The 14337-nt window shown below is 34.9% G+C and overlaps 2 protein-coding genes across 3 annotated transcripts in view; one reads left to right on the top strand and one right to left on the bottom strand.

Moving 5' to 3' along the window:
* LOC149572182 (L-arabinokinase-like) overlaps positions 1 to 14337 on the top strand; it is a 307470-nt gene that overhangs the window by 210528 nt on the left and 82605 nt on the right. The gene's annotated exons all lie outside the window — the stretch shown is intronic.
* On the bottom strand, positions 123 to 1369 carry LOC149572183 (uncharacterized). Its single transcript, XM_089813446.1, has 3 exons — positions 1131 to 1369; positions 895 to 1019; positions 123 to 800 (listed from the first exon to the last, which is right to left on the bottom strand). The coding sequence occupies exons 1-3, from the start codon at positions 1350 to 1352 to the stop codon at positions 512 to 514; spliced, it is 636 nt and encodes a 211-aa protein (XP_089669572.1). The 5' UTR covers positions 1353 to 1369; the 3' UTR covers positions 123 to 511.

Genomic DNA, 14337 nt, shown 5'->3' with positions numbered 1-14337 from the left:
AGTCAAGAGTCAACACTAAAGTTTTTAATTTAATCATCAAATGGATTTTCAAGAAAATCCGCATCAGAGGGGTACTGGTAAGCTGCAAGTGCTGCATCTGTATTAGTAGAGGAACGCAAACCACTAGTAGTAGAGGGGATTGTTAACTCATAATCCTCCTCCTCATCATCCACATCAATCAAAGTGGATCTAGCAAGATCTCGGATGGTCATATCTAAATCAGGAGTCTCGGGTGCTACATCCCAAAGCTTTTCGGGCCCCTTCTTGTACTTAGGATCCTTCCGTGACAACAAGCGCAAATTGTTGTGAATGAACACAAGGTCTTTTGATTTTTTTGGAGCCAACCGGTTGCGTTTGATTGAGTGGATAAAGGAGTAAGTACTCCAATTCCGCTCAGCGGCAGAAGAGCTGGCAACCTAAAGAGAAATTAAAAATTATCAATACAACAATCAAGATAAATAAATTAAATAATAAATTCAAGGAATTGAGAATGTTAACCTTAAGCTTAATTTTACAAACTTACTTGGGATAGGACCTTTATGGCAAGAGGTTGGAGGTATGTGAAGGCTTGCCCATGAAGGTACCACCATTTGATGGCACCCATCCTGCTTTGGTCTGCTATGGCAATAGGGTCGAAATCCTCACCTGAGTTGAAAGCAGCAAATTCACTCCTCACAATTGCCCCAATCTCTGGATCTTGGAATATCTTAGCTAGTGCCCTCTTATACCCATCTGCAACCTCTGCATCTCTAAATGGTGGCACTCTACCTGGAAGGCGAAGTACATCTGCACTATAGTACCTGGGGATAACAAAAGACAATTGAACACTATCAAATATCAATAGCACAAACATTGGATAAAATAAGCACAAACATTTGATAAGAACTACAGTACCTCGGGGATAGAGCATATGCAAGGAGGTGCAAAGGTGTGGTCATCTTGTTCCATCGATGATGAACAATTTTTTCCACCTTCTTGTAAAGGGTGTCCTCAGGATCATTCTCCCTCCTCTGTATGACCTAAGATATGAAATATGAATAATAATTATAATTAGTGAATATGTCAATTTAAACTTTAGAATCTAGATATCTCTCAAATAAAAAATTGTTGTAAAAGAGCGTAAACTTTACCATTTTAATTTTTTCCAGCATACTATCCATGGAATCATAAATATCCCCAAGGCATGGCTCATCACTATCTGCGAAGCGAAGCATTGCCATTATTGGATCGGTGATTTCCAACACATAACTCACAAGACCCCACCAATCCTCATCTAGTATCATTCTTCTCACATTTAAAGCCCTTGCTGTATTGGAATTCTTCCAAATTCCCCATTGGGGGCTAATGACCATATGCTTCAATGCTTCTTTTACCTTCACAAGTCGTCTTAAGACGATTGTGTGAGAGGCAAAGCGGGTTTCAGCAACCTAAGAACATGTTAAACTCAAGTTAGTAAAACATTTAAAAATTAAAACATGTTAATGTAAACAACAACAAAAATTAATAATTGTGGAATCCAATAATATTCAATTATATATTAAATATAAAAATTTACCTTCAATAACTCCAAGTCCGAGAAACTCCTGAAAATTGCTTGTGACATGTGGTGATTTGTCACAAACATTTGAATCTCTTCAGCTTCCTCATATATCCTTTTCACCCAATCTATTTCGGTGCCAATTGCTTTCATCACTAAATTGAGAGAGTGGACGGTGCATGGTGTCCAAAAGATATGATCATATCTAGACTCTACAATTATCCCTGCAGCCCTGCAAACTTTTGCATTGTCCGTGACCACTTGAACAACATTATCAGGACCCACTGACTCTATGGCATCAATGAGAATGCGTGAAATAAATTCTGCATCTTTCACTTGCCCTTCACAATCAATTGCCTTCAAGAACATTGCCCCCTTAGGGCATACAGCAATAACATTGATCAATGGACGGTTTCTACAATCTTTCCAACCATCCGAAATAATAGACACACCCGATTGAACCCAAAAATCTCTTATTGGTTGAAGTTGAGCCTCTACATTTTTCCTCTCATCATGTAATATGGTAGTGCGCAACTTCTCATAACCAGGCAGTTTGTAACCATGGGGTGCATCATTTATTGCTTCCACCATCTCCCTAAAATAAGGTGATCTAGCAAAATTAAATGAAACACCATTTGCAATTAAACAACGTCCAATTTTGTGATCAACAATGTCTCTCTTTTCAATTTGGAATGCCCTATCTAGTGGGCCTCTCTTGCGGGTGAGTGGAGATGGGTCTTCATCTTCATCATTTGTAGTTGGCATAGGCAAAAAAGGATGTGTTCTTGTGTTTGTTTGATCAAATGATGGTGTTGGTATATTTGTTTTTTGGGAAGCACCATGTTTTGCTTTTGCAACTGCTCTATCAGCATCATCTTGCTCTTTTGCTAATGCTGCTATTTGTGCAGCTGGTAATCCCTTCTTATCACTACCTTGACACATGTGAATTCCTTCACCCGCAGGGCCCAAAAAATGTAGTTTCACTCGGGAATAGGAGCTTCTATGTTGTATGTTGCAAAAATTACATTTCCATATGTATGCCCCACCCCCAGGACATTGTGCAACTCTTGTTGTGTGTCTCCATAAAGGAGACCCCTTATCAATTTTGAAGCTTGGTGATGCAGCCCCACCCCCACCCACACCCACTGAGCCTTGACTACTCATTGTTCTATTCTTGCAATCTAGAAAAAGTGAAAGAAAACCATGCTTCACACTTGCACAAAAACTTGAAAATTTGGAAAACTAAAAATAAATCAATAATCTATGAAAGAATTCAAAAATATGGTTGAAATGCATACCTTAAACACTTCTTGCAAGGTATTTGAAGCTGATCTCCTTCGAATCCAAGCACTTCACTTCAAACTAGCAAGTATGAGAGAGCAAAATGAGAGAGCAAAATAGAGAGCAAAATAGAGAGCAAATGAACTTGCATTGTGATTTAGAGGGTCGTTTTTAGGGTTTAGGGCCTTTAGGGCAAAAAAAAAACATTAAAAAATGATAATGGGCCCACGTTTTTGCATACTCCTCCTGTCATTGCCGCGGATTCACGCAGATCCGCGCGTGGATCCTCAAGGATCCGGGTAGGATTCGTAATCCTGCCTGTGGATCCGTAAGGATCCGCGGGCCGCGGATCCTTACGGATCCACAGGCAGGATTACGAATCCTACCCGGATCCTCACGGATCCATACGTGGATCCGGATTCGAATCGGACCCGAGCCCGGATCCGGCCTTTTCCAGGCGAATCCGGTAACTAAGATTATAAATATTAAACTCTTGTGAAATTCTTATTGATATATTATTTGTATTCTTGTAAATATTAAAGTTATAGAAGGCAAATATAATGTCAATTTTTTTGCCGAATTTTTCACCCTTGCTGAACTTCATCTGGATTTAATAGTTGTCGAACCTGAACTCAAACTCGAACCTTGTGATTTAGATCTCAACCATGTTGGTCTTCCTTGATGAATGTTTGGGGGTATTTTCTTACATTATATATTCACAAACAATGCATTTTGCACGACCTGGGCCTATGGCTTTTGAAAAGATTCATAGTACTTGACTTTCATAAGAGTGCTGAAACATTATATGTTCATAGCCAATGCATTCTACCCAGGCCTATGGCTTTACAATTTTTTTTTCCTATTTGTAAATTATTTACTGGTTCTTCTGGAGAGTGTTACCCCTTCTCTTAGAGACATATGGAAGATGCCTCAATATAAGCTTGCACTGTTTGGATTCTTTTATTTAAAAATAAGTTTGGATAAGATACTAAAATTTTGTTTATAACTTGATATTCGATAGCCAAACATGAGTAAATAAATGATAATTCTTCCAGAGCTAGACTAAAGACTTTCCTTCTCTTCCATTTGAGAAAATCAGAACCTCTTATAGCTAATTGGACAAAAGAACATTAAAAAGAAATGCATGACCTGCAACGATCACCACCTCCTTAAGGTAGAGGATGTTGCGTTATATGGTTCTTTGCACTTGCAGAAAAAAGACAGATCTTATAATGAACAGCCCCTAATTGGCTTTATGACATTGTGTGGCTTACACCCACAATGAATCTGCCACTAGCTTTGATAGTGATTCTTGTAAGAAAGTAAACTAAGAAATGAATTGGCTTGTAGTCAACGCAACTGTGATATGATGGTATAAATCTTCAGATCATACTGCGATCATGCACTTGCTAATGCGCTAAAAAGAAGTGATTAGAAATAGGTACAAAGATATACAACATTGAGAAGGTTATACTTGGCAGAGCTAAACACGGCTGTGGAAAGGATTGCGTTTTGCAGAATTATGGCGCCTAGTAAATATAAAAAAATCCATCACTTTGGCAGTGGAAACCATCGATATAAACTTGCTTCCCTTGCATGCTAGGTTATGAGAAAGAGTAAGAAGAAAGTGTAAAGTTTCTGCAAATTCCGTGTGAGCAAACTGAAATAATACCTTCTCCAATGCTTGCTGAAGATTATCTTTATTCAGATCTGTATAAGAGATGTCCATAATGAAATTATTATTCTGAACTCTTTTATTTATGGAAGTGTTTGAATAGGGCAGACTTGCTTAAAGGAGCAGACTTGATGTTCTTTGTTTGTCCTTTAACTACAACCACACCCTACATAAATACCATACCCAAGGGCATGTCCCTTGAAGGACGTGACCCTATCTAGGTCGGCCCATAATGCTTTCTCATAATCAGCGCCCAAACAAGGTATTGAATATGTAAGTAGACTTAACTAAGATTAGTTAAGGTTAACACAATCATTTTAAGAAGGGATGCCGATCATGCCTAGAAGGAGCAATATAAATCTTAGGCCTTCATAAGGCATTTTGTGAATGATAAGGTATGTGCGATCTGCACAGTCAGACTAGTATGGTGATCAGAGTTATGGATTTAACTCTCCCTCTTAACTTGATAATCATACTGAGAGATAACATATCTAGTATCGTTAATTACGATGAATAAGCATAGAATGATACTCTATATCTATTTGAGTTTTCTTAGCATGTGGTATCATCAAACACATGATACTATGTCATATTGCTATATTTGTGATATGACATATCACTGATACTAGTGATAACAGTATTGCAAAGAATACAATATACAGGATAATATTTGAAGAATAATTAAATTCTTCATTTATCCAAGTTGTGACTCATAGGTACTGGCATTCCTATATCACAACTTGAAATTGAGCTAAGATCTACTAGAACACGAGATAAACTCCAGAGAATAATAAATTTTTTCCTTTATCCAAATTGTGACTCATAGGCATAACAATGTCTTCATCATAATGTGATCTTGAACTCATCTAGATCTGATAGTAGATCTCTATTTTTTAGCACATTATCTAAGAGATCGTCATCTCTCATAATGACTTTTATACAAGTGTTCATTATCTCAGAGATCGTCATCTCGTAGATAATGAATACAAATGGTGGAGCCCATAACAGTCAATAGCTTGACAATAAAAATTATTTAAATAATAATTTAAAGAATACAAATGAATTACAATTCAACCATACCAAGTCTTTTCTTGAAGTGATCTATCTTCACTTGAGAGAGGTTTGGTAAGAATATCTGCTCACAATATTAACACACACACGCACTTAGTATCAAACTCACACATTTTTATTTTTATTTTTATTTGGTTAGTTTGTTTATATATATATATAAGCAAGCATGTAATTATCATGTTGGTCCTTTTCTCGTCTTTTGCTTATGTGTATATGATTATTTCTATTATATTTCGGTTATATCTCGTCAATATATAATTTCTAGGTGGGCTCTTGGTTTTTATCTTATACATACATACATACATACATATATATATAAGCTTGTATTTATCATCTTTTTTGACCTTTTCGCATCTTTTGCTTAGGCTTATTTGATTTTTCTATTATATTCTTGTTATATTTCCTCCATATATAATTTTTGAGGCTCACTCTTTGGTTTTATCTTATTTTAAATGTTCTTTTATTTTTATTTCTTCACTTGTTGATTTGCAATTATTCGCCTGTTTATTCAACTGTTGCTTTTTGGTTACTAATTATTCTTTGGCTTTGTCCTTGGGTTTGTTCCCTTTTGGCCTCTTGTCCTTTTGTCTAACTTTTCTTGTTTCTTATTTTTATTTTATTTTGTTTTCTTTCTTCAACCTCAAGGTGTGTGCTATCTTTCTTGCCTGCTCCCTTTATCTTTTGGGTCAGCCATTATCTGCAACCTACTTTGTTTTGCTTCTCTTGCTCTTCATCCTGATGGTCGAAACATGGATGGGAAAAACCTTAACACAATCGAATCTAGAAGCATATATACAACAAGAATATCTGCTGTCTGATCTGCAGTTCAAATGTATTCTAATTTTACAGTATTCCTATCTACCATATCTCTTACATAATGGTAAGGAATTTCAATATGCTTGGACTTTTAATGAAAAGCTAGATTCATAGAAAGCTTGATTGATTTGATAATCACAATGAATAATCGTCGGATTCATGGCTTGACCAAATAATCCCACAAGTAACTTTCTAAGCCAAACTGCTTCTTGAGAGGCCATCGTTGCTGCAATGTATTCAGCTTCTATGGAACTTTGTGCTACTGAAGATGGCTTTCTACATATCCATGATATCATTGTTAAACCTAAATTGATACAACATCTTGAAGTGCTTTTCTTGTGAGTAACACTTCTAGCCCAATCTGAGTCTGTGTATCCGTGTAGGTCCAATTGAACTTTCTCATACTTGAGCCCAAGGTTGAGTGCCTTATAAGTATGTCATGATGTGTTTGACTACAACTAGGTGATTCTCTTTTGACTCACACATTAACTGACTTAATGCCAAGGTTGCACGGGTACATGGGTATGGGAACGAGGACGGGTACGGGAACGGGTACGGGTACGCATATTTTTCAAAATAGGGGACGGGGGTACGTGTGTATGCCTATTTTTTCTATATTATTAATATTTTATAGAAAATATAAAAATCAAAATATATGTCATGAGTCATGACATTGAGCATTCAAAACAAGAAATTTGAAATATATATATATGCTATTGCTGAATGTTTAATGTTTAAAGTATTTTTCATAATAGGGGACGGAGGTACTTGGGTATGTCAAACTTATTTAAAAATTATACCTTTATATTTATAAAAACTCTGAAATTATGAGTCATGACAATGGTTTTTCAAAACAAGAACAGTGATAAAGTTTGCAAATGTAATGTATTGTTTTCAGTTTCAGATTTGCTATATGCTTGAAATAATAGTACATGATAAATTCTTAGATGCATAATAAAGAAGGCAGACTTTAAACATGAACAAGAGGATCCTAAATCATATAACAATGACATATTGCAAATGATAAACATATGACTTGAACAGTGATAAAGTTTATTGTTAATGAGTATCAAAGTTTCAAACCGATTTGGTATTGAATTAAGTTTGATAAACAACAAGCTAATACAAAAATAAAAAACCAAAATCAGAATCTTAATCAAGGTCCTTAGCTATGATGCTCTCCACCGAGTACCCGGTACGTGGGATACGTGTACCCGGTACTTGGGTACGTGGGTACTCAGTGGGTACGAGTACCAGGGGTGTGGGTACGAGTACCCATGCAACCTTGCTTAATGCATTAACAACATAGCAAATAGCAGGTCTTGTATTACCAAGTACATAAGGGACCCAATCATTTGTCTATAAAGAGTAGAATCTATGGAAGGTGATTCTGCTACTGCTTCTTTAAGTTTATGTAGATTAGTCTCCATGAGAGAAGACATAGGTTTGCAGTTCTACATTCCAAATTGCTTCAAGATGTCTAATGTATACTTTGCTAGATTAAGTATGATGCTATCAGAATTCTGCCATACTTCCAATCCTAGGAAGTAATGAAGGAGTCCTAAATCATTCATCTCAAATTCTCTGATTAGATCTTTCTTGCATTGATCTATGAGATGATCATCACTTGTTATTAGTAAATCATCAACATATAGTATCAAAATTACCATATCATCTTTATCCCTTTTATAATATAGATTTGGATCAGCTTCATTCTTGGAGAATCCTAAGCCGGTGAGATACTTATCAATTCTTTCATACCATGCCTTTGGAGCCAGTTTAAGCCCACAAAGAGCTTTCTTGAGCTTGCAAACAAAAATTTTAGGGTTATGAGTTTCAAATCCTTCAGATGGCTCCAAATATACCTTTTCTATAATCTTTCCATTCAAAAATGTTGTTTTTATATCCATTTGATGTACTTTCCATCCCTTCGATGCTGCAATAGCTAGGACTGCTCTTACAAAGGTGTATTTGGCAACAAGAGCAAAGGTTTCTTCATAATCAATCCCCTCTTTCTGAGAGAATCCTATGGCTATGAATCTGGCTTTATATTTTTCAATGCTACCATTAGCAGCATGCTTGATTTTAAATTTCCACTTGGAAGAAACAAGAGATTTTCCTTTAGGTCTTTGAATAATTTTCCAAACATCATTCTTCATCATGGATTGGTATTCTTCCGTCATAGCATCCTTCCAAGCTGTATGTTTAATAGCATTTGAAACATTGGTTGGTTCCAATTTAGACAAATCACTCATGTTTGCTGCATAACTAGAAAATCTTTTGGGTCTTTTGCTTTCTTTGGAGGTTCGAGATTGTGCAGCAAAGTCTTGTGCATCTTCTACTGTCTTAATGGCCCAAAGTGGTCTTTTGTTTGAATTTTGAGTTTCTTCAAGATTGAGATTTTGAATTTCATCTTCAATTTCTTCAATGTTCTCCCTCTGAATCTCAGATTTAGTATTTTCTTCAGAATTAGGTAAGGGAGAAGGATCTCCAGAACTTAGGGCTCTTTTGAATGCTAAATCTTCTTTAAATATTACATCCCTACTAAGTTCAATATTTTTCTGACCAGGTATGAAAATCCTATATACTTTAGATGTTTCACTATAGAAAACAAAAATACCTTTTGTCCTAGAGGGTTCTAACTTAGTTCTCTTTTCTTTTGGAACATGTATATATACTGGGCACCCAAAAGTCCTAAGATGACTTATTTTTGGTTTAACCTTACTAAAGACTTCTTCAGGAGTTCTATCTCTAAGGTAGGAGTGAGGACTTCTATTTTGAATATAGACAATAGTACAAGAGGCTTGTGCCCAAAGATAATATTGTAGATTTAGATCAAATATCATAGCTCTTGTAGCTTCTATAATTGTTCTATTCTTCCTTTTTGCTAGCTTGTTTTGTTGTGGGTTATAAGCAACGAGATACTCCCTCTTAATTCTCGTTTCTTTATAAAACTCTTGAAACAAATTTGAGGTATATTCCCCTCCATTATTAGTCCTAAGAGTTTTAATTTAATGTCCTGATAAGTTTTCAGTTAAAGTTTTAAATTCTTTTTCAGTTAAAATTTTAAATTCTTTAAATCTCTTAAGGATTTCTTCTGTTTTTTACATTTCAAGAAGTAAATCCAAGTTTTTCTAGAGAAGTCATCTTAAAAAAGTATATAGTACCAGAATCTTCCAAGAGAAGGAACATACATAGGTCCACATAAATATGAGTGGATTAATTCCAAAACATTGATAGTTTTTCTAATGCCATCTTGAAATGGACTTTTGGTGTTTTTACCCAGAGCACATCCTTTGCATATGCTTGAGTGATCTTTATTCAACTTTGGCAAACCAGTTACCATCTTTTCCATAGTTCATAAGGTTTTGAAATTTAGATGACCTAACATTCTGTGCCATATTTTGTTTATATCAACATCTTGATGAATTAAGGCTTGCATAGATTGACTAGGTTCTGTATTTAATTCATACAATTATCCCTTTCTTTGACCAATCAACTTTGATTTCTTAAATGAAGAGTTCTTAGACTAGGTCAATACTTTACTGTCCATGAATGCAACGTTATGTCCATCATCTTCAAGTGCTGTAATAGAGATTAGGTTCCTTTTTATTCTTGGTACATAGAGTACTCCTTTGAGAAATAGAACATTACCTGACTTTAGTTTTAGGGTGCAATTTCCAATTCCTTTGACATAATGTGTTGAATTGTCACCGATGGTGACTTTTCCATCAACTTCTTCTGCTATAGAGTCTAGTGCTTCTTTGTATCCTATAATATGTCGAGATGATCTACTATCAATCACTCATGCCTTACTTGAGACTTCATTTGATAGTGTTGAATACAATAGATGATTATCAGGGTCATAGTTATCTTCTTTCCTAGTAATGTTTGTATAGTTTACTTGTTGCTTAGAATTCTCAGGGTAATGAGATCTATAGCGTTCAAATTTTTTGCATTTGAAGCATTTTATTTTGGATAGATCTTTCTTAGGTTTGTCATTCTTTTGATTACCCTTTTTCTTGTTGAAGTGCTTCTTCTTACCTCTATAGGAATTTGTGTTGAGAACATGAAGTTCTTCATCTTCAGTTATCAATTTTCCTTCTTTCTTAAGTTTTCTAGATTCTTCCTGAAAACAATCTCCCTTAAGTCTATTGAAGTGAGGAAGATTGTCTCTAGCACTTACTCCTGGTTCAAACATTTCCCATGAATCTGGTAATCCATCTATAGCCATCAGCGTTAGTTCCTTGTCATCAATTATGGTAAATATACTTGCAAGTTCATCTCTTATGCTGACAACCCTTAGGAAGTAAGAATTCATCGATTTTTCCTTCTTTATCTGTATATGATTTAATTACCTTTTTAGTTTGAGGACTCTAGTTGCATTATTAACCTCATATGCATTTAATAATGCATTCATCATATTAAATGATGTTTGATGTTTCATTAGCATGGGTACTATTTCATTTTTCACAACATCTAATATGATTTGTAGGCTTTCCTGTTTCTTTTACTCCAGAAAGTTTTATTAGGTTCGATAGTAGATTGTTTGGATGCTAAATCAACATACTATTTTACATCATTTTCTTCAAGAATCATCTTGATTCTGAATTTTCAAGCATCGAAGTGTTCTTTCTCGTCAAACCTGTTCTCGGGGCTGATTGTGTATGCCATTGAAGATAGAAGAATGATGCTAGATATATTAAGTCTGATTGTTTAATTTGCAGAGCCTATGTTCGGCTACCAGAGCTTTGATATCATGTAAATTCTTTGCAAATTCTCTTTGAGCAAACTGAAATATCTTTATTCAGACTTGTATAAGAGATGTCAATAATGAAATTATTACTCTGAAATCTTTTATTTCTAGAAGTGTTCGAATAGGGTAGACTTGCTTAAAAGAGTAGACTTGATGTTCTTTGTGTGTCCTTTGACGACAACCACACCCTACATAAATACCATACCCAAAGGACATGTCCCTTGAAGGGACATGACCATATCTAGGTTGGCCCATAATGCTTTCTCATCATTGGCGCCCAAACAAGGTATTGAATATGTAAGTAGACTTAGCTAAGATTAGTTAACACAATCATTTCAAGAAGGGACATCGATCATGCCTAGAAGGAGCAATGTAAATCTTTGGCCTTCCTAAGGCATTTTTTGAATGATAACATCTGTGCAATTTGAATAGTCAGATCAATATGGTGATCGGAGTTACAGATTTAATAGAAAGGTGGTGACGAGAGTTATAAAGAAACAAGGAGTCATTGATGTATTATAATATTAAACTTGGCCACTATAGTGACACAAGAGTTCGATGAAGAAATAAGCAAGGTGGTTGCTCAAGATATAACATAATAATAATAATGTCTTCGGCCTCCTAATGATTTAATGTATGGACATCATGGTATCTACCTATGCGTATATATATGCGTACACGTACACATATACATGCGTAATCCTCATTCATATGTTCTTATGTATACATCAATTTCAAAGTAGGCATATACATCTCTTTTTATATATTTTAATTGGTTTATGCACACACACACACACATATACAGGTATGTGATGTATAAGTATTTAGGTATCATGGTGTTGGTATATTAAAACATGGTTTACACATTAGAAGGCTCCAAAAATGTCTCAAATTCTAAAGGTAACACATTTGTTCTTAGTTTAGTTAATGTTTAGTGATTTTTCTCTATATGATACATCTATAATTTAACTGGTTACCCGTTTTTCCTTAGCCATGGTAATTAGAACTCATACATGTTGGCTCACTGGTGGATTGGGTCCCCTTACCCAATTCCCTTCTCTAGCAATGCTTCCCCCCTTTCGTCATGTTCCTGCAAGTGAAAATTTATTATGGTAACAACATATTGCTCAACATTTTACGAAGTCGAAATTATCATAGCATATGATCATATTTGCCATCCATTTCCAATTCATATATCATCATAACAATTAACCAATACTCCATTTTCCCATGAAATCATAATGAATAACCAATACTTCATTTTGGTATGAACCATAACGAATAACTAATTTAACCAATCACTCAACTTTGAATGAAGCCAAAAATTGGGATGTAACACTTGTGTTACCTAGTGGTAGAGATGCTTACTAGATTCTCTTGAAAGATATCTTCTGGCATTAGTACCTACCTAGGATATTCCATATGCTTAGAATGAGGCTTATGATCAAAATCATCCCCTGTTTTGTTGAAGCTAGTAGAAGATGAACATCTAGATCTATAATATTGAGCTTAGAAGAGAGCTGAAAAAGACTGACTTTTTAATCATCTAGAACATCCTTTTTGAATGTCAATTTGTCAAACAATCAGTGTAAAGATCAATCAGCCTATAGATCAGTGTTAAATTTTGATATTTTAAGTCTAGTTTGGTTTCGTCCTAGACCAAGCTTTTTCTAGGGTCTAATCTTTCATTGCCTACAACAGGGACTTGTTGAGAAGATAGATTGTAGTGTAAATTGGCTCAAACTGAAATTTCTTGTTAACACTTCTGCTTTCCAACATATAGTGGGTGGTCTTTGTTATTGCACGGTTCCTTCTCAACTGCTCCATTTTATTATGGATTATATAGATTGTTGTTAACCGATATTCAATTTTGTTGTAGCACAAAAGTTAATGAATTCATTTGAACATAATTCACCTTTATCATTAGACCCAAGATTGATTATTGAACAAGTAGACTCTTTCTCTACCCTGATGCTTTAAACTTTTGAAATTCTTTAAATGCTTCTGATTTTGTTTTTAAGAGAAGCACCCATATTTTCCTACTAAAATCAGCAACAAACAAGAGAAATTATGCTCTATTTTTCATCAATTATTCTTGTAAAGAAATTTCTCACAAAACTTTTTAGGGAAAAAGGCCACAAAAATTCTATATAAAAAAATTCAACAAAAATCTCATAGAAAAGCCTTTGCTTTGCTACTGAAAAATGATTGAAATATTTGATATTGAACAAAGAAGTGAGAGACTTCCTAAAAAAGAGATTATGGGACATGTTTTTACAAACCATATATGTGTTGAATTTTCATTGCCAAGAAAGGAAAAATTACTCTTCCTTCATATCTACTGGCAATTCCCCTTCACCAAGGGTTACCACTCTTCCAACATGGCCCAATTAATTATAATGCAATAATTATATTATATTATTAAAATAATTATCTTATATAGTTAATTATATATTAATTGATTATATAATTAAAATATATATATATATATATATATATATATATATATATATTGTCTCAATAAATATAATTATTTTATAATCAAAATAATTTTTATATCACAATAATGATCACAACCTTTATGTTGTTGATGTCACCTTGAAGGACTTTGACCATGACATCAATACTCCCTCTTAGCTAGGGAGGAATCCTTTCTCAATTTTTGAGTTATGTAGTGATATCTAACATGGCTACTTGAGAGGGTGGAATCAACATGGCTACTCCCAAAGGGTGAGTCAATACAAGTGTTCAATCATGGAGTCTCTCTCATGACCTCCACCATAGCTTCTCCTAGAGGGTGGGTCCATCATGGCTTCTTCCATGAATGGAAATACGATGAACACAAGTACTCATAACGTTGTCATTCATCACCATGGCCACTCCTAGAGGGTGAATAAACACAAGTGTTAAGTGATGGAGTCCCTTACATGAAATCTACTGTAGCTACTCCTAGAGGTTGGAAAGCAAGTGCCCATTATAGAGTCACTCATCATAATCTCATCATGACGTTGAGCATGGCTACTCCTAGAGGGGGAATAAATACAAGTGCAAAGTCATGGATTCTCTCTCATGATATGCACCATGGCTGCTCCCAGAGAGTGGAGCAAGGGCTATCACCTCAAATTTTCCTATTCTAAAGGCAAATGCATTACATGGGCTGATACTTCAAATTTCCCTGTTCTAAACACAAATGCATTACAA

This window comes from Cupressus sempervirens, chromosome 2 (assembly GCF_028749045.1).
Source record: "Cupressus sempervirens isolate cs-2001-9-10 chromosome 2, ASM2874904v1, whole genome shotgun sequence".
In the NCBI taxonomy this organism is placed as follows: Eukaryota; Viridiplantae; Streptophyta; class Pinopsida; order Cupressales; family Cupressaceae; genus Cupressus; species Cupressus sempervirens.
The sequence above is the reverse complement of the archived record's forward strand: the minus strand, read 5'-3'. Positions and strand labels throughout refer to the sequence as shown.

Bases quoted from the DNA above. Each gene is read 5' to 3' on its own strand.
- LOC149572183 (XM_089813446.1), bottom strand. From the start codon at position 1,352: ATGGTCATTAGCCCCCAATGGGGAATTTGGAAGAATTCCAATACAGCA. The intron at 1,020-1,130 runs GTAAAGTTTACG...TTCATATCTTAG, and splicing joins TGCTGGAAAAAATTAAAATG to GTCATACAGAGGAGGGAGAA. The intron at 801-894 runs GTACTGTAGTTC...TGTTATCCCCAG, and splicing joins GCATATGCTCTATCCCCGAG to GTACTATAGTGCAGATGTAC.